General features: G+C 65.5%; 2 protein-coding genes across 2 annotated transcripts; one reads left to right on the forward strand and one right to left on the reverse strand.

The window, feature by feature from the left end:
• The first annotated feature begins 360 nt into the window (after window positions 1–360).
• On the forward strand, window positions 361–6,016 carry UBALD2 (UBA like domain containing 2). The gene is made up of 3 exons (XM_088523467.1): window positions 361–543; window positions 1,067–1,129; window positions 5,701–6,016. Exons 1-3 carry the CDS (start codon window positions 424–426, stop codon window positions 6,013–6,015), a joined length of 498 nt encoding a protein of 165 aa, XP_088379593.1. The 5' UTR covers window positions 361–423; the 3' UTR covers window position 6,016.
• A 2,566-nt stretch (window positions 6,017–8,582) lies between these two features.
• Window positions 8,583–17,516, reverse strand: QRICH2 (glutamine rich 2). Its single transcript, XM_088523458.1, has 17 exons — window positions 17,076–17,516; window positions 15,911–16,015; window positions 13,887–15,720; window positions 13,505–13,599; window positions 13,284–13,384; window positions 13,084–13,198; window positions 12,681–12,932; window positions 12,135–12,257; window positions 11,955–12,029; window positions 11,634–11,798; window positions 10,916–11,037; window positions 10,324–10,389; window positions 10,025–10,126; window positions 9,672–9,875; window positions 9,433–9,589; window positions 8,998–9,085; window positions 8,583–8,824 (listed from the first exon to the last, which is right to left on the reverse strand). Exons 1-17 carry the CDS (start codon window positions 17,514–17,516, stop codon window positions 8,583–8,585), a joined length of 4,287 nt encoding a protein of 1,428 aa, XP_088379584.1.
• Between the last annotated feature and the right edge of the window lie 1,325 nt (window positions 17,517–18,841).

Genomic DNA, 18,841 nt, shown 5'->3' on the forward strand with positions numbered 1-18,841 from the left:
TGGAGAGGAGCAGCAAAACAGCCGGCGACGGCAGCCAATGGGTGAGCGGGACGGCCCCTCCGCCGCGCGGGAGGCCCCGCCCCTCGCGGCGCGGCCGGCCAATGGCGGCGGCGCCCGCAGCCAAAACACAGGCGGCGACCAATGGCAACGCGGCAAGGAGGGCGGGAGCGCGCGGGCGGAACAGCCCGGGGGGAGGGGGGCCGCCGCTGGAAGATTCGAAGCGCCGGGGCGGCGGGGCGCGCGGGACGCGCGGCGGCAGCCAATCGGGGCACGCGCGGAGCGCGGAGCCGGCCAATCGGCGCGGGGGCCGGCCCCGCGGCACCGCCCCCCGCGGCTCTTCCGCCTCCCCCCCCGCGCGGGAGCGTCGGCGGCGCGGCCCTCGGCGCGGCGGGGCCAGGCGCGGCGGGGCCCCGCGCCCCCGCCATGTCGGTGAACGTGGAGGAGCTGCGGCGCCAGGTCATGATCAACCAGTTCGTGCTGGCGGCCGGCTGCGCCGCCGACCAGGCCAAGCAGCTGCTGCAGGCGGCGCACTGGCAGTTCGAGGTGCGTGGCCGCCGCGCGGGGCCCGCGGCGGGGCGGGGGGCACCCACGGCAGCGCCCCCAGGTCCTCCCTCCTCCCACCCCGCCGCTTTCCCGCAACCCCCCGGGGGCGGCTGGGGGCCGCGGGGGATCGCGGACGCGCGTGGGCAGCGCGGGAGCCCCGCGCGCTTTGGGGGAGGGGTGGGGGGATAAACACGCTCCCCCCCCCCCCCAATAAACTCTCGTGGCGGAGACCTCCGGCCTGGGACACGCGTGGGGGCAGCAGCCGGCAGGGAGCACCCAGGGACCCGCGTGGGACCCCCAGGGCCAACAGGGAAGCTACAACCACCCCTCCCCCCCCCCCCCCAAAAAAAAAAGGAATCTTGGAGACATTGGTGCAGTTTGGGGCAAGAAAGCGACATTTTGGGGCCCCTGGTGGGGGGCCCCGTGCCGCGGCGGCGGGGGGCACGCGGCCCCTCCGTGTTCCCCTGCCCTCCGCCTTTGTGCGGGCGCCGTCGTGACGGGCTCCGCGCTGTGCTCCCTGCAGACCGCGCTGAGCGCCTTCTTCCAGGAGAGCAACGTCCCCGGCGGCCACCACCACCACCAGATGGTAAGTGAGGCCGCTCGGCGCGCGCCGGGGCACCCACAGCGCCCGCTCCCCTCCGCCGCCCCCGGCTCTGCACCCCACAGCGAGCCCCAGCGCCGCCCGCGCGGCCGCCCCGCGTCACTCGTGTCCCCCCCCCCCCCGGGGGTCCCGGTGACAACGGGGGCCGCCGCGGGCGCCCCGGCGCGGCGGAGCTGTCAGCTCCCCTGACAGCCATGTTGCTCCGGACCAGGGAAACGCGCAGCCGGCAAATGTAAACACGAGCTAAAATGTCTGCCAGGAAATAGCTGGTGCCGGCGAGCGCCGCGCGCCCGGAGCGGGGCCCGCCGCCCCCGGCACCGCGTGACCTTGGCCGAGGGCACGTCCCGCTGGCAGCGCCGAGGGAGCTGTGTCCTGCCTGCCGCCTTTTGCTTTTGTTTTGCTTTTCTCGTTGCTCCTCTCCCGCCGAGCAAACCCAGCCGTGGCGGGGGGTGAAGAGCACGTCTAGGCTAGGGCCTTTTTTATCCCCCCTATCTTAAAGTCTGCTGTTGGAATCCTGCTTCTGGCCTCCAATCTCTAGCAGCAAAGGGGAAACCTTTTCTCGGATAAACCTCATTTTACCCGGCCACTTCCTGCCTTTCCAGGTTTCTCCGGTGCTTCCGACCTTTTATTTATTTTCTGACGCAAATTTTCTCCCATGTTGCAACATTCGTTGCAGCGGCGGTTATCGGTGCTTCTCCCCCCGCTGCTGAGGAACAAGTCCCGGCTCCCCAAAAACGTGGTCAGCAGCAGGCAAGGAGGAGCCCGAATCCCGAGTGCCAGCGGCAGCACGAGGAATTCGGAGCTGGCCCAAAAAATCGCTGCGTTTTGTGGAGGGGGGAAAGGAACCTGCCTGGAAAACAATGGCTCTCTGAGAAGAACTAGATTTTTATCTTGTTCCTTTAGTGCAGGAGAAATCTGCTCCTGGAGCTTTTATTTGTAAATTAGCTGGAAAATTCCCACCGTGGCGAGGCTTTTGGGTGGCTGGAGGATAGGCTTTCACGGAGCTCGCCATTGTCAAGCCCTGTTCCAGCTCGTGCTTTGGAAAGCCTGGGAGATGCTAATCCCGTAAGGGGAGAGAGAAAATAAGCCTTTCCCAGCTGGAGAGGGGAAAGGAGGCAAACCAGGGGCTGCAGGCCTGAAAGGCTTGAGAAGAAGCTCAGCAGGGTGATTCCTTCCCTCTTTGAGTCAGTTAGTGCCCGGCCGCTGCAGGAAGTTTGATGCAAAACAGGCCATGACGAAACACGCGGATTCTTGGTATTTGGACTCCTTGAGAACAGGGTGATGTGAGACCCTCCTCTGACCCGTTTCGTTTCCTCTAAGCTAGGGGAAACCACAATGTTGGCCCTGAATCACTGCGGTTCAGCCCCGAAACTCTGCGCTTTGGCCCCGAAACGCTCCTGTCCGAAGCACTTTTGACTCCGGCTCCTTCGAGGCGAGGAATGGCCCCATTGCTCGCAAAGGAGGCTCCTGCCCTGGGTCAGAGCCGAGTTTCGGGGGCAGGATGGTCCTGCCCGGCTCCTCGCCGTCTTGCCAATCCCGGACCCGTCTCACACAGTCTTCCTTGGGCCCAAAGCGCCGGCTTTCCTCTCCTTGGTGCCTGCTTTATTTTCCTTATGGCTAGGCATTAATCAGGGAGTTTGCAGAACACACCGTGCTCTGCGCCCTGACAAGCGCCGTGGAAGCGTCTCTCCCAGGCGCTCCTCTCATTCCCCTGTTGCATTTTTGGCATTTTTGCTCCTATTCCCTTCTTGCCCACCCCCAAAAAACAGTATCTTGATCTCACTCCAGTGTGAAATGCCTCGAGCAGCCCTTCCGGGGCAGGGGCGGAGGCCGAGCGTGGCTTTACAACCGTAGTTTCTATTTCTTTTTAAAGCTGGGTGGAACAAAGCTCTGAGCAAACCGGTAGGGAGCTGCTCCTCCGAGCAGCACCTCGGCCCGCGCGCCGGGGGAGCCGCTTCCCTGCGGACGGCAGGTACTCCCTGCGGCTTGCGAAATTCCCGGCGTATCGTTCATCTCGGGAAGAGCCTCGCCAGAGCTGCTCAAGTGGGACAGACCCTTTTGGCAGCCAATAGCGAGCGGCTCCTCGCAAAAAAAAAACAGTGTCGGAGGAGGAAGGCAATAATTATGCAGAGTTTTTTAATTAATCCTGCAAACGACACCCCAGAAACTGAGCTGCGTGCCCCCTCCAGCAGCGTCTCTCACCTCAGGCTGGAGCTGGGATTTGGACTCTGTGTGCATTTTTTTTTTTTTTTTTTTTGGAACAGAGTGGCTTGAAGTTAGAGCCTTTTTGGAACAAATCTCTCTTCAGATACTGCCAAAAGCACAGGGCATTTAAAATAAAAGTGGGTTTGCTGCGGTGCGAGGTGAGCTCCAAAATTAGTTCCCCGGAAACCCAGTTGCGGAGAGGGAGAAGCAGCCCCGGCTCTGCCCTGCGCATTAACACGGCAGAGAAGAGGGGACACCCCGGAGCCCCGCAAAGCCACTTCTGTCCTGCGCTTATTTGGGGTTTAATTGCTCGGATTGAAAACCCTCCTCCTGCCCCGGGTGGAGGGTCAGCCCGGACGAGCCGGGCCCTACGTCTCTCCGGGTGCAGCCACCCCAGGGACCACCCGGATCACGATGTCCGGGCACGGGCAGGGGGAAGAAGCGACACATCCCAAGCAGAAGAGGTGGCTGGTGCTGCTGGGAATGTCTGGGAACAGGAGCTGCTTTCCCTGTGTTTGGAGGTGGAATCCCATAGGGGCTGGGAGAGCAGCTCTACCAAAAACGGGCTGGGCATCGGCCCACTTTCCCATTGCCATGAGGAGTTTCCGTGGATTTATAGTGGTGCAGGAGCTCCGGCCCTGCGGGGAGGATGTCCCGTGGGGACATCTCATGCCTTGCCTGGTATCACAGATCCCTCTGCTCCCCTCCTGAAGGGAGATGTTTTGCCTAGGATAACGCATGTGGAAAATGCGATGGAATTCACACCAAGCGCCCTGAAATGCAGAGGAGAGCCCCCAAGGTGGCAAGTTTAGAAGCAGAAAGAACCCACTTCCTAGCGGTGCTGCTGGAGTTCTGCCTAAATCCCAGTGTTCCCAGAAACGACCTGGGAAAGAAGAGGCAGCTGGAGGAAGAGGCACATCCCAAAACATGAATCTGGGCCCTTGCTGGGCAGCAAGCCCCAGTGCCAGGCCTGGCTGATCCCGCTGCGGGATAAAACCCTGGGAACTCTCCTTCTCTGAAGTGTCGCACTGAGCCCAAATTGCCACAAAGGCGCCTGAAACGCGGAGGGAGGAGGCGTTTCCGAGCTGGGTTCGCACTGGTTACACGGTGACCGTCTCCTGCCGCCGCAACCCAGCCATGAGCAGCTCCCTGGGGTCACCTGGGGCCGTCGGAGCTCCCCTGCAGCCACCAGAGCCCTGTCCGGACGCAGTGGGGACGGATCCTCGTGCCCATCGTGGCAAAGCCCACGGCAAAACCCGTGGCTTTGCCCGGGAATGCAGATCCCGCGGGTCCAGATGCGCCCGGAGATGCTTTGCTCCAAGCAGGCTGCCGGCTGCTTGGCGCGTATCCACGTTCACCCAGGGTGAGCTCAAGGTGATGTTGGCCTCGGCTCACACGGACCTCCTCCGTCCCACCTCCCAGGAGCCGGAATATTCCCCAGGATGGTTCCAGCCCTCGGGACAGCACTTGACCAACAGCGGCCGTTTCTAAACCCCGTGCGGAGCCAGATCCGCGCGCGGCGCCCGAGCGAGCCCGGCGCAGCCAGGCTACACAGGGAGGGAGGCAGCAACGAGCCTGGATGCCGAGGGGGGTTTTCCCCCAACCTCCCCATTTCCAGGTGCTTTTGCAGGATGCGCCGAGTCCCCACAGCGCTGGGGCTGCGGCCCAGGGTGCCCCTGCCCCCGCATGCAGCAGGTCTCCCCCGCGGGCACGAGCCAGGCCCGGATTTTCCTGCACCTGCGAGCGCGCGGCGCGTGGGCGGCGGGATCCATCGCGAGCAGGGCCCGGGCGGCAGGGCCGAGCCGCAGGGAGGAGGAGGCCCCGAGGAAGGAGGTGGAGACGCGGTGCTAAATTTAGCCGGCTACGCGGAAGGCACCGGCCTTACCGGGAACGGCACGGGGCAGAGCCCGCGCTGCCTCCTCGGGTGCAACCCAGCCCTGGCTCACAAGAACAGGGGTTGGAATCGATGCCCCTGAACTGAGGGGGGAAAATGCCCATGCTGGAGGCAGGAAGCGCTGGCTGCGTGTTGGGTTGTGGTTCCCGGGAGAGCTGCGAGCTCTGCAGGGCCGCGAGCCCCTTCCCAAGGCCTCGCGCGCTCCGCAGGGTGCTGCAGGGCCGCGGGGGGCGCCCGGCGCTGGTTCCCCTTGGGAGCTCGGGAAGGGAGCCGGGCGCCCCGCGGCGCCCCAGCCCCTGCTGCGGACGGGAACCCGAGCGCGGGGCCGTCCTTGGTCCCGGGGCACCGGCCGCAGCGCCGGGGCGGAGGGCAGAGCCGAGCAGGACGCGGGGGAGCCCCTGCTCCGCTCGGCTCCCGTGGTGCCGGCCCCGCGCCGTGACCGCCTCTCTCCCGGCAGATGTGCACCCCCAGCAACACGCCGGCCACGCCGCCCAACTTCCCGGACGCGCTCGCCATGTTCTCCAAGCTGCGCGCGTCGGAGAGCCTGCAGAGCAGCAGCAGCCCCATGGCCTCCACGGCCTGCTCGCCGCCCGGCAGCTTCAGCCCCTTCTGGGCGCCGTCGCCCCCCAGCCACCAGCCCGCCTGGCTGCCGCCCTCGTCGCCCACCGCCCGCCACCACCACCTGCACCACGCGGCGCCCGCCTGGCCGCCCGGCCCCGCGGCCCCCGCGCCGCCGCAGCCCCCCGTGGCCACCATGGACGCGCAGAGATAAGACTGGGGGCGGCCGAGGGGGCGGCGGGGAGGCAGAGAAAACGTTGGGGAGATCAAGCCACGGCACGCGGAGCAGGGGGGCCCCAGAAACGCACTGGAACCATTTTCTAGGTTTTATTCCTATTTTTTTTTCCCTGGGGTGGGAGGGGGTGGTCACTGGCCCACAAGAGCCTCCTTGCGAGAGTCGCTAACTGGTCTTTTCTCCTTTTTTTTTTTTAATATATAACTATAATATATAAATATATCTAATGTATATAAATCCAGAGAGAAGGAGCAGCAGGCGGGTGGCTGGCAGGGGGCACAGAGGGGCTCGCGGCCCGGCCGGAGCGGGGGCACCACGCAGTCCCCCCGGGTCTTGGCGCTCTGGGTCCCGGCACCCCCTGGTGCGTTGCAGGACGGGGAGGAAAAAAAACAAAAAAAAACACCCCCAAATCAGCGGATTTTCAGCACCCCGGCCTCCACGGCACCACAACCCCTGCCCGCATCCCGGCTCGGCACGACGGCAGCCCTGGATTTTCCTGGACGCTTGTTGCTGTGACTCAACGAAGTGACCCTCCGTTCACTTCGGAAATTCCTGCCGGCCCGGACGCCCCCGGGATCCCTCTCGTGGGATCCTGCCCCTCTCTGCCCTGGAGATGCTGGTTGGGAAGCCGAGTTGGGGGCTCTGATTTAACAAGGTGATGCCTCCCCAGCGCCATCCCCCCCGCTCACGGGCCCTTCCGGGGGGAGGAGGAAACCGGGGGAGCCAGGGGGTTTTTTAGTTTTTAAATCAATCTTGCTTAAAAAAAAGAAAAAGAAAAAAAAAACACAAAAAAACCCACAACAAAAACAGTTTGAAGGTTTTTTATTAATTTAAAAATAATAATAAAAAAAAAATCACTTTTTTAACAGCAGCTGTCCCTGCCTTTTCTCTTTTCCGGGAAGCAGGGACTGCGAACAAGGGCAGGCCCTTCCGTGTCCTGGTCCCCGCAGGGAGGGCTGCGATGCCGGCGGCGGGGCCAGCCTTGGCGAGCGCGTCCCGAGCGCAGGACACGGTGACACGGCGAAGCGAAGAGCGCGGCGGCGCCAGCCCTCGGAGCCACCAGCTCCAACCCGCGGATGTGCCACATGGGCAGGGGCTTTTTGCAGGGCTCCCAATAGCAGGGGGCAGGCGCACAGGTACCGCCTTCCACATCCAAAGTGACCCCAAAATAGACCCCAAGCGGCCCCGGCCTCGTCCTACACTTGCTGGCAGCGAAAAGCCACAAAACTCTCCCAAAAACGTGCCGTGTCCCCCTGCCCATGGGCGGGTAGCGGTGATTGCAGTGAGGTGCCCCGGTGCCAGGCATGGGAGCAGCCTCCTCCGCCGAGGAGCCCCACGTTACCCCGAGGCAGCGGCGTTAAAGGCCTTCGCGCGCCGCCTGCCCCGGCGCAGCACGGTGAAAACCAAACCGGGACCGCGGCAGCTCGGGGGACACCAAGGAGCGACAGGCCACCACGAGCGGCAAACTCGGAGCGCAATTCCCGTTCCCCGAGGAAGGGCTGCCGGACCCCTCCCACAGAGCGTCCTCTGAGAGGGAAAGGAAGGAAATCTCCCGCTTGGGGCTACTCACCCACTGTGGAAGGAGCAGCAGAGCTGCAGCACCGGAGCCCGGACGGGAGCTGGGGCTGCGCTCGCGTTTTTGTAGCTGGTCCAGCTAGGCCAAGACGGGGAACGGGGCACAGCTGAGCAAGCGGAGCCTTCTCCTGGGGCCGCCCCGGTGCCCTCGGGGCTGGTGGCCTTTCCCTGTGCCCTGCTCCTGCTCCTTGCACTGGAGCCTCCCAGGAAGGCCGGCTCGGCAGCTCCATGGTTGGGCCGGGCTCTGTGGCCGCTCCAAGGTCTTGGAGCTCCCTTCCCGGATGCCTGGGCTCGCCCCTCGCTGGAGGGCTGCTGGGGGCTGCTAGCCCCTGCTGGGGACCAGCCACTAATGGCATGAGCAGCGCTAGGTCTCAGCGCGCCGCATGGCTCGCCCGTCACGCAGGGCGAAGCCTGAGGCTCCCACCCGGCCCAGAAACCCAGGCCAGACCTGGGTCATGTTGGCAAGCGCCAGGGCCCCTTGGTGCTGCTTCCCTGCCCAGGGAAAACGAACCGCTCCCGTGCGAGCGGATCAAGGGCAGGTCTTGCCGAGTGCAGCCATCACAGTTCGCCCCAGCCATAAATCAGGCCCCATAAAACAACATTTAAGTAAATAAACCATCGGCTTCTGACGTGGCCAGCAGTGACTAACGAGTGGTGACTCCCACCCACAGCCGGGAACCGGTGCCGTGTCCTGCTGCCTCCTCCCACCATAGCGGTACCAGGTGCCCGAACGTGTGCAGGGCCACGCGCTGGGCTGAGGGCACAGCAGCTGCCATGGGACGAGTGGCACCATGCCCAGGATCGGCAGTGCTAAGTGACCACAGCGCGTTTGGAAAGCCCAAAGCAGGAGCAGCACCATGTGATGAGCTCGGCCAGGTCTCTGCAGAGCGGGGTGGGAGCCCCCTCGCTCCACAGCCCAGGATGAGGGACGCCGTGAGGGATCGTGTTGGCACCGCGCGCTCCAGCAGTGTTTATTGTGCAGCCTCGGGCAGCGCTGCCGCCCCACGCTCCGTGGTGGCGGCACGGAGCTCCCCGCCGCGGCCCTGCGGCTGCGGGGAGCCATGCAGCGACGCAGGGCGCTGCTGAGGCGCCGGTACGGCCGAGCCCGGGGCGCTGCGCGGCACCGAGGCGCTCTGCGGCCGGGAGAGCAGGGCCCCGGCGTCCGGGGCGGCCCCTGGCCGGCGGGGCGGCTTGTCCTTCCTCCTCGGGGAGCCTGTGGGCAATGCAGGAGGGATTCGTCTCAGGCTTCCCGCTCTGAGGGTGCCGACGTGGCATCCCCAGTGCTTGGTGCTTCCCGAGGTGCGCGAGTCCTTCCTGCAGTGCCTGGGGACACCTGCCCAGCCCCGCGTCCCCTCCAGGCCGCACACAGAGGGCCCCCCGCCTCACCGTCCTTCCCGGTGATGGCTGGAAGCCGCGTGTCCCTGCGGCCCTTGTAGACGTGGCCGTCCTGGCCCAGGAGCTCCACCTCGTCTTGCTGCAAGGGGAGGCGAGACGTGGGGTGGCTGCATGCGCCCGGCTCGCCAGCGGGAGCCTCGCTCTAGGACACGCTGCCCCAGGCCTGCCCTCCCTAGGGTGACTCAGTGGAGGGGACACCCAACCGGCCTCTTCTACACCCAGCCCAAAAGGGCACGGGCCGGGCTGCGGCGGATTGCCTGAGACCGGACACAACTCATCACATGTATGTGGCTCACCCTGCACAGGCGTGCAACATCACCCCAGCCCCCCAGAGCAGCACAGCCTTGGCCCAGCGCGGAGCAGCTTCCAAGGACGGTGCGGAAAACCCGGCCGCGCCGGCGGGCACGCGCCGGCCCCGCTCCCTACCTTGGCCTCTGCGAGGAGCGGGCCAGGCTCAAGCTGCCCGGGGCGGCAGCGCGCGAGGTGCCGCAGGCGGAGGCAGCGCTGCAGCGGGTGCGTGAGCGTGTGCCGGCCCCCGCAGGGCCGCGCCACGCTCAGGTACTCGCACTCGGCCGGCCGCTCGCTGCGGGATGGCGGGACTTAAGTTTCCCGCCCGCGGCTTGGTTTTCCCTGCCGCATCCCCCGCGCCACGGTGCCTGTCCCACCGTTGGAGCGCAGGGCCGAGGCAGGGCAGCTGCAGGAGGTCCCTGATCATCTGGCTGCTGGCCCTGGCGCCGCCGCCGTAGTGCAGCTGCACCGTCTCCATGTCCCGCGTCATCTGCTCGTGGGCGCAGCGCAGGCTCTGCGCACCCCGCTCCGGCAGCGGGGCGGCAAGCGGGGAGGGCGGCCCGGCCGGTCCCAAGCGCAGGCTGCGCGAGAGGAGACGCCGGGGAGGGTGATGGGGACAGAGCAGCGAGGAGCAGAGCTGCCTCTGGGGCAGGTGGGGATGCGGGGGGACTTGTCTCGCCACTGCCTGACGGCAGGCTGAGACCAGGCACAACTCGTCACACGCAGCTACCTGCGGCTGTGCTGCCGTATCTGCTCCAGCTCAAAGACGGTGTGGGGGCGCCCAGAGTGGCGGGAGGGCAGCGCCGGCATGGACGGGATGGCCAGGACGTGCCTGCGGACGGGGGCAGGTCAGCGCTGGCAGCGAGCACTGCACCCTGCTCATGGCCACGGCAGCTGCCGAGCCCCATTCCGGTCACACTGAGCCAGCAGGAGACACCCAGAGCCTCCCTGTCCGTGCGCGCGGTGCCATCCTGACCCATCCTGCGCTGCCCAGCGCTTGCGGGGCCCCTGTGTTCGCAGGGCACTTACGGGCTGGGCACCAGCATGTTGAGAGAGCGGTCGCAGGACACGCAGTGGAAATGAGCCAGCAGCTGCCTGCGGAGGAGAGAAGGGCTCAGCGGGCTGCCTGCGGTGGCACCGAGCGAGCGGGTTCCTCCCTCTGCCAGAGCCACCTAACTGGAGCACCGGGAGGCATCGCGGTGCTGCAGGGGTCGCAAACCGAGGTGGCAGGATGGGTGTCACAGCTCAGCCGTGTGTCAGACACCCGAGAAGCTGCAGGGCCACGTGCAGTCCGCACCCCCCGCAACACGGCCGCCTTCGCGCACAGGCCCTTCCGACACCCTGCGCTGCCGCCAGAGCCACGGGCTTTCTCCTGAGCATTATCCCGAGGCAACCGGGAAGCTGCTGCTCGCTCCCAGTTTGAGGAGACGAGCCGGTGCGGGGCGGCCCTGCCGGCACGTGCGCATCGTCGCTGCATGATGAACTTGCACGCATTGAATCAGCCAGGCGCCCCGGGGACACGGTGTAGGGAGGGACAATGCGTGGGCGGAGGCGCTTTAATCCAGCACGTTCGGGGCGCTCAGCCCGCCGGGCTCGGGCCCGTGCCTCCCGCCCTACGTACTTGCGAATCCCGGCCGCGTCGTCCGCCTCCATCCGCGGCGCTTTCTCCTGGAGCTGCTTCAGGAGGCTCTTCCAGCGCTCCTCGAGCCGCTGGCGGAACGGCGTCAGCTCCAGGCGGTCCAGCTGCGGACGGGACGGGAGCTCAGCAAGACACCCGTGCCACCAGCTGCACCGCTGCGGTCCCCAAGGCTCCGTGGGGACCGGGAAGGGAGCCACAGCTGGGAGCTGGCAGCAGTGCCAGGGTTTGCCCGTGCACCAAGCGATGCCCCTGGGCTTCCCTGGTGCTGGCCCTGCCAACAGGCCTGCCAGGAAGGAGGACCCACGTGAGCGGGACCTCATGATGCCCCCGGGCGATTTGCAGGGGCCGAAGCGCAGCCAGGGAGCGGCGCGGCCTGACGGTGCTCGTCCCCCCACGGGAAGCTGCCCTGCCCTCCGCACTGACGGGACGGCAGCTTTTAGGACACAGCAGACACCTCCGAACGAGCTGGCAGGAGGGCAAGGGCCTTTGGGACCCGCATGGCACAAATCTCAAAGCAAAGAGACAGGGGAGAGCAGGAGGCAAGGCTGAGAGGAGTCCCTGGGCTCCCAAGGGCAGGGAAATGGGAGCTGGGTCATGCACAAAGCACCAGCTCTTCTGGTAGAAACAGCCCTGGCACAAACCCTGTGGAGGATTTTCCTCTGAGAGGGCTGGCAGAGGCTGCCCCTCGGCCACACTTTACCTTGGAGCCCATCTCTTCAATGAGCTTTTGTTGGATTTGGTGCCAGTCCTGCTCCTGTCCCGTGATCCTGTCCAGCAGGTCCTGAACCATTTTATTCAGGTGCTCCATGGTGGCATCAAACTGCGTGCGACTGACCTTGGCAGCCAGCGCGGCCCTGTCTGCTTTCTAGCAAAGAGGAAGGGGAGTGATGGAGAAGGGAAAATGGATGCGATGGAGAGGCAAAAAGGACAGGGTGGCATCGCAGAGCCTGAGTGCCAAAGGGACAGTGTGGATTTGTCACAGTTCCTATGACCACCTTGGCTTGTCCTTCTGCTGTCTTACCACATCCATTTCTGTCACCAGATCCTCCCTGTCTGCTTTCTCCTTTTCCAGTTTCTCCAGGGACAGGAAGAGAGCCTTTGAACACAGAAGACACTCAAAGACGAAGCCCAGCCACGGCCTTAGAGGGCCTAGGAGCATCTTTCGAGCAGACCCCGCCTGGAGGGGCTGACACCCCCCCACCTCGATATCTTTCTGTTTCTGGCGACGGTCGTCCACGAGATCCCCCGTGACGGAGTTCAGCTTCTCGCAGTCCTCCTGCACCTGCAGGATGGTGGCCTGGATGTGCCTCAGAGCTTCCTCGTCCTGCTGCATGGAGGAGACAAGGACACGGGGCTGTGCAACGGGTGGGCAGGGCACGGGGCTCTGATCCCTGCGCATCGCCCAGCCCCCAGGATGGGATTTTTGTCCCTGGGTCACACAGCGGAGACCAGAGGCGCTGAAATCCGTAAGGGACCATGAAGGAAGCGGACACCAGCACCCAGCCTGCCCCTTGCAGCATCCAGCCTTGCCCGAGCCTGGGCTGCCCAGCACAGAGTTGCCATGTCCTTGGAGCACAAGGACACTCCCTGGGGTTCAGTTTCCCCAGATCTGGTCTTTGGGACCTGTCAGAGCGGCCCCGAGCCTGCCCGTGCTTTGTGTTCAGGGATTGGCGGTGCCGTTGAGCCCCTACATCTGCACCCAGCAATGCGGCTGGCTGCGGTGACACCAGGACACAGCGTCCCTTACCTGGCTCCTCGCTGGAACATGCCTGGCCGCCTTGATGTCCGCCTGCCGCTCCAGGAAGGAGGAAACGAGGTGCTGGAGCTGCTCGTAGCGCTGGAAGAGCTGCCGGACCTGCTCGCTGACGTCCAGGCTGCAGGCCGGGCACGCGGCCTGCGCCGCCTCCTGCCGCGGCTCCGGGCTGGCCGGCACGCTCATGGACAGCAAGGCCGAAGACGAGGCCATCATGTTCTCCATGACGGACCTCAGCTTGTCCAGCTGGAGCAAGGGCACAGGGAAGGGATTTGAGACGGGATGGGATGATGGTGGCCAACGAGCCCAAGTGCTGCAGACCCTGGCGGGTTGAAGCAGGGACAGGGGAGGATGCTGAGGTGCCCCGCTGGGAACGCAGCCCTTCTGGTTCCCTGACCTGCTCCTGCAGGTGGTTGGCCACACCGGTCACCGACTGCTCCAGTTGGACTTTGGCCCCATCCTGCTTCTCCCTCAGCTCCTTCAGCTCCTTCTCTATCTCTTGCACCATAGACCTGGTCAGTGACACAGGGGCGGGATGAGCAGGGTCACACCAGAGCAGGGGGCACCCCATGTGTAGAAGCTCCTGGTTTCTTATACCTGATACATTCCAGCTGCAGATGTATCTGGTTGGTGCCCTCGGCTTTCTGCTCGGTGCCTGCTCCCATCATCCTTTCAACGACCTTCTGCAGATGTTTGATCTGGGAGGGGTGTCAGGGCACAGAGTTCACTCTGTGCTCTCCCCGCCATGGTGGCTTGTCACCCTCTTCCTGCTCTCAGGCCAGCAAACAGGGCTGCTGGTGACACCGCTGTCCCCTCACCTTTGCCTTTTCACTTTGTAGCTCTCTGGCCATGCTCTGCAGAGAGGCCACGCGGCGCAGGAGGTCATTCACGTCGCTGCGGCTGCTCTTCTGCTCTGCAGAGATGCGGCCTGAGGGAAGGTGCCACCAGTGAGGGGGTTTCTCTCAGCGCCAGCACGAGGCGCTTCGGTTTTCCCAAACCACTACAGGAAAAACCCCACTGGCAGCAGAGGTGGCAGCAGAGCGATGGCAGGAGATGGGCAGAGGGCTGCCCCGAGCCTCCGTGCTAGCCGAGAGCCCAGCTCCCCCCTGGCATTGCAGCCGCAGGGGACACCCTGGCACAGGACACATCCCCGCCGCGTCCTGCCTCGCATGCGGCCCTCGCTCCCCGGCAGGTCCCTACCTGCCTCCAGCACGAGCAGCCGCAGCTTCTCGACCTCCGCGCGGTCGCACTTGGCCAGTGCCAGCTGGGCCACCTGCTCCTTCAGGGCCGCGTAGAGGCTGCTGAGCTGCCCGAGCTGCTGCAGAGCCTCGTCCAGCGCTGCGGGGGCCGTGTCTGTCTCCCCTGAGGAGGACGCGGCACCCGTGTCCCACGGGCGCTCGGGGTGCTGGGCTGCTGCGGGCGGCTCTGCCCCGCGCGGGGCTGCTGCTGCGGCGCCCTGGGTGCTGGGTGACACCTCGAGGCTCACGGCATCGGCCCGAGCACGCGGAGCACCGAGTCTGGCCTCAGTGGGGGCCATCTGAGCATCAGGGAGGCTGGGCTGAACCCCCACACCTCCTGCTGGGAGCCCTGCGGGTGCTGCCTGGGTCCCTGACACAGCGGCCCCGGTACTGGGGGGCCCTGGCTGTGGCCTTCGGATGGTGGCCCCAGTGCCAGGGGACCCTGGCTGTGCGCCTGGGACAGATACCCTAGTGCCAGGAGATCCTGGCTGTGCACCTGAAATGGTGAGCCCAGGGCGAGGGGAACCTGGTGGTGCTCTCGGGACAGCAGCTGGCATGCCAGCAGACCCAGGCTGTGTCCTCGGGACTGCAGCCCCAGTGCCAGGGGACCCAGGCTGTGTCCCTTGGATGGTGGTCCCAGTGCCAGGGGATCCTGCTTGTGTTCTGGGGACGGTGGTTCCAGTGCCAGGGGACCCAGGCTGTGTCCCTGGGACTGTGGCCCCAATACCAGGGGACCCAGGCTGTGTCCCTGGGACTGTGGCCCCAGTGCCAAGGGACTCTGGTTGTGCCCCTGGGATGGTGGCCTCAGTGCCAGGGGACCCCGGTTCTGTTCTGGGGACTGTGGCCCCAGTGCCAGGAGACCCAGGCTGTGTCCCTTGGATGGTAGCCCCAGTGCTAGGAGACTCTGGTTCTGTTCTAGGGACACTGGCCCCAGTGTCAGGGGACCCTGGTTGTGCCCCTGGGACGGTGGTCCCAGTGCCAGGGGACTCTGGTTGTGCCCCTGGGATGGTGGCCACAGTGCCAGGGGACCCTGGTTGTGCCCCTGGGACGGTGGTCCCAGTGCCAGGGGACTCTGGTTCTGTTCTGGGGACGGTGGTCCCAGTGCCAGGGGACCCTGGTTGTGCCCCTGGGACGGTGGCCCCAGTGCCAGGGGACTCTGGTTCTGTTCTGGGGATGGTGGTCCCAGTGCCAGGGGACCCTGGTTGTGCCCCTGGGATGGTGGCCCCAGTGCTTGGGGACTCTGGTTCTGTTCTGGGGATGGTGGTCCCAGTGCCAGGGGACCCTGGTTGTGCCCCTGGGATGGTGGCCCCAGTGCCTGGGGTCTCTGGTTCTGTTCTGGGGATGGTGGTCCCAGTACCAGGGGACCCTGGTTCTGTTCTGGCGACGGCGGCCCCAGTGCCAGGGGATCGTGCTTTTGCCCCAGGGACGGTAGCCCCAGTGCCAGGGGCCTCTGGCTGTGCCTCTGGGACAGTGGCCCTTATGCCAAGGGATCCTGGCTGTGGCCCAGAGAAAGAGACCTCAGTGCCAGGGGACCCTGACTGTGGCCCTGGGACAGTGGCCTGGGCTCTCTGGGACCCTGGCACTGTCCCCGGGGTGCCAGCGCTGGTGTCAGGAGCCCTTGTCCCATGCACAGAAGGGCCCCTCTGGGTGGCTGGTGCTCCAGGCATCCCTGCTCGTGTCCCCTCGGAGTCAGGCAGTGTCCCTGGAGTCCCCTCTCTGGGGCTGGCCTGGACCCCTGCGGCCTTGGCAGCCACTCCGGGGGCTTTGCCAGAGGGGAACCGGCCCATTTGGGGCTCCTGGAAAGAGAGGAGAAAGGAAACAAGGTCACAGGCAGGCTCCAACCTCCAGCAAGGGCAGCATCCTCATGCCCCAGGGACACCCAATCCCAGGATGCTGCCGTGGGGCTGGACCACACGAGAAGACTCAGGGGACCGAGGAGCTGGCCAAGCCATGTCCCTCATCCCTCAGCCCGCGGCACCGGCTCACCGAGGCCAGTAGCTCCTTGATCCTTCGGATGTCCTCCTCCACGCGGAGCTGGGTGGCCTTCACGCCGCTCACCTCGCTGAGGAGGTCCTGGAAGAGGGCCATGGCCTGCAGGGACGGGAGCCGGGTGAGCGGGGCCACACGAGGAAGGCGATGGTGCTGCTTCCTCCTGGCACGTGGCCGTGGGTACGAATCCAGGCCTGGCTGCCCACGCCAGGCTCCAGGCAAGGAGCTAATCGGAGGGACAAGGAGACGCTGCCTCCTGCTCCGGCGCAAGCAGCAACCGCCTCTAGGGAAGCAAGGAGAGATGGAGCAGGGCCCTGTGCCGAGGCCGGGTGAGCAGGGAGCTGCCTGCCCCGTGCCGGGACCTCCATGCGGCCATGTCCCCGCTCGGGGGACACCCGCTGCTCACACGTGGCACCGGGCTTTCCTCCAGATGTGCCAGCCCCTGCACGGCAGCTCCCTGGGGTCCTGCCGTGGCCTCGCTGCTGCAGGACCACAGCAGCGACCCCAGAGCCTTTTGTGGGGAGAGATGGAAGGAGAGAGGATGGGGATGAATCTGCAGAGATGCTGAGAAAACCCCGGGAGGAGCGGGACCCCCGTGCGCTCGGCACCGCTGAGGGAGAGCTGGATCAGACCCGCAAGGGCTCTCATGGGCAGCATGGGAAGGACGCGGCGCAGCTGGAAGCAGCGTCCCCATCCCAGCTCTTCCTCTCTGAAACTCCACCGCTTCCCCCGTGAAGCCCCCGGCCGCCATGGAGCACAGCTGGCAACAGCAGCAGGCTCCGGTTTCAGCGGCCCTGCCAAGACCATTTCCTAAGGAGCACAGTCAGCTCCAAGGACACGGTACAGCCTTGGCTAGACAGGAGGGACGGACACGAGCAGAGCCCGTTACCAAAACCAGGACAGTCACCGAGCAGGGACGGCTCCTTCTCTGGCCCAAACTCTAACTCAGTGGCAGTGATCAAGGTCTCCCCTTGCTACTACTGGAAAACGAGTGGCGTGGAGAAGTGTTCATAACGTCCCGAGACAGTCTGGGTGCTTCTCATAGCCCAGATCTAACCTGAAACTCGCTGTTAAAACGCCTCATTTCCCTCCATGGGTTAACTTGATCTCTGGGGGTCAGGTCACCTCCGTTCCCAGAGCTCTGTTTGGGGGAAGCTCTCACCTTGGAGACGCCGCTCTCGTTGGCTTCGATCTTCTTCTTCATCTGCATCATCTGCCACATGTCGGCCACCACGGAGGGGGCCTGCGAGCTGCTCGTGGTCCTTTCCAGCAGCTCCATCCCAGAGGGCAGGCTGTCCAGGGAGACCATCTGCTTCTCCAGCTCCTGGAGCTGCCGGCCCATGTCCTGGAGCTGCGTCTCCACCGCGGCCACCTTCTTCTCCAGGCGGTCGTAGGGCACCTTCTCGCGGAGCGGTGCCCGGTCTGGGGGCGGCGCGGGCAGCGGCGCCAGGCTCTCCTCGTGCATCTCGGTCTTGACGTCGCTCAGGTTGAGGTGCTGCAGGATGGCGTGCAGCAGGCTGTGCAGCGCGTTGAAGTTCACGGCGCCCACCTCGGGCATGCCGATGGCCAGGTCGGCCAGCTCGTGCAGGCTGATTTGCGCCATGGCAGCCGCCCGCGACGCCTTCGGGAATTAACCACCCAGAGCGCGACCTTGTCGGGAAACAGAGCGTTGGAAGCTGGGACGGGTCAGGAGGGCCCAGCCTTCCTCCTCCTTCATCCTCCTCTCCCGCAACCCCCAGGGAAATGGGTAAAACCCCATTAAAAATGATGGGGGGACCCCCCTTCCCCAGCGCTCCCCGTCCCCGCGGCGCCCCCGCCCGCACCCCGCCAGCAGCTCCTCGGCTAGCCCCGCCCCTCGTTCTCAGCCCGCCCCCGCCCTCTCCCCATTGGCCCCCGCAGGCCGCTCCCCGCCGTCCCATTGGCCGCGGCCGCTGCCCACGTGCCCTTGTTTACGCGCCCGCCCCCTCGGGGATACCGTGTAGCGTTCCCCGTTGCTACGCGACGGCGGCCCCTCCCCTTCCCGTAAATACAGCAATTATCCGCACGCAAAAATACCGTAATTATCCTCCTCCCTCAAACTTCTCGGCCAGCAGAGCCCAGTTTGGCCAGCGCACCCTCCCGGACACGGTTGTCACCGCGGCGACAGTCACCTGCAAACGAGCCCGTCTGTCTGCAGCCCCTTATGACACTCCTGCAGGAAGGTGGCTGCAGGAGGCGCTCCCCGGGCCAGGCGACCCTGCAAGGCCCCGCTTTTCCCATGAGTTTTCCCTGTGCCCTGAGGTCCCAGCCCCGCTGCCGGCGCTGGCTCCTGCTGCCACCTCGCGACAGGCTGGCACCTGCCGGGCACCTGCGCCCAAAGCGTCCGCCAGTGCCCCGGGCCCCCCGCTTCTGCTGTGCATTCGAACCCGTGAGCCCTGCGGCCAAGGGGCCCCGCAGGAGCAGCCCCTGCAAAGTCCTGTGTTCCCACACCCTGGGGACCCGCCGCCCCCCAGCATTCCCGCTCCCACCTCGATCCTGCCTCCAGCAGCATCGCCCCAGCTCTTCCAGCAAAACTGCTCCTCCTCCCGGCTGGGGGAGGCCTGCAGGGTGCAGGGACAGGAGCAAGGGACAAGCAAGAAACCGGGGTTCAGCTCCCACATCCACAGGCTCCCGCTCCGGGCTCCTCCGCAGCCACCCTCACCCTGGGCCACGGCGGTAACTTTGTGCCCTTCAAAGCTCCAAAAACGCACAGCCCGTCCCCAAGAGCACGGCTACGCACACAGAGGTGTTGAACGGAGAAGCCGGAGCGTTTATTTGCATCCACGCTGGGAGTCTCTCCACATGTTCCTACCGCACATCCACGGCATTCCCGGCACCTTCGCCAGAGACGAGAGCCAAGAGGGCAGGGGGGTTTCTGCAGGCCACGCGCTCACCTCAGCCACGCAGCCG

This window comes from Tinamus guttatus, unplaced genomic scaffold, assembly GCF_059628265.1.
Source record: "Tinamus guttatus ecotype Peru unplaced genomic scaffold, ASM5962826v1 Tinamus_guttatus_pri_ptg000188l, whole genome shotgun sequence".
NCBI classification, from domain to species: domain Eukaryota; kingdom Metazoa; phylum Chordata; class Aves; order Tinamiformes; family Tinamidae; genus Tinamus; species Tinamus guttatus.

Bases quoted from the DNA above. Each gene is read 5' to 3' on its own strand.
- UBALD2 (XM_088523467.1), top strand. From the start codon at position 424: ATGTCGGTGAACGTGGAGGAGCTGCGGCGCCAGGTCATGATCAACCAG. The intron at 544-1,066 runs GTGCGTGGCCGC...TGCTCCCTGCAG, and splicing joins CGGCGCACTGGCAGTTCGAG to ACCGCGCTGAGCGCCTTCTT. The intron at 1,130-5,700 runs GTAAGTGAGGCC...CTCTCCCGGCAG, and splicing joins GCCACCACCACCACCAGATG to ATGTGCACCCCCAGCAACAC.
- QRICH2 (XM_088523458.1), bottom strand. From the start codon at position 17,516: ATGGCGCAAATCAGCCTGCACGAGCTGGCCGACCTGGCCATCGGCATG. The intron at 11,038-11,633 runs GTAAAGTGTGGC...TCCCGTCCGCAG, and splicing joins TTGAAGAGATGGGCTCCAAG to CTGGACCGCCTGGAGCTGAC. The intron at 9,876-10,024 runs GTAGCTGCGTGT...CCTCTCGCGCAG, and splicing joins ATACGGCAGCACAGCCGCAG to CCTGCGCTTGGGACCGGCCG.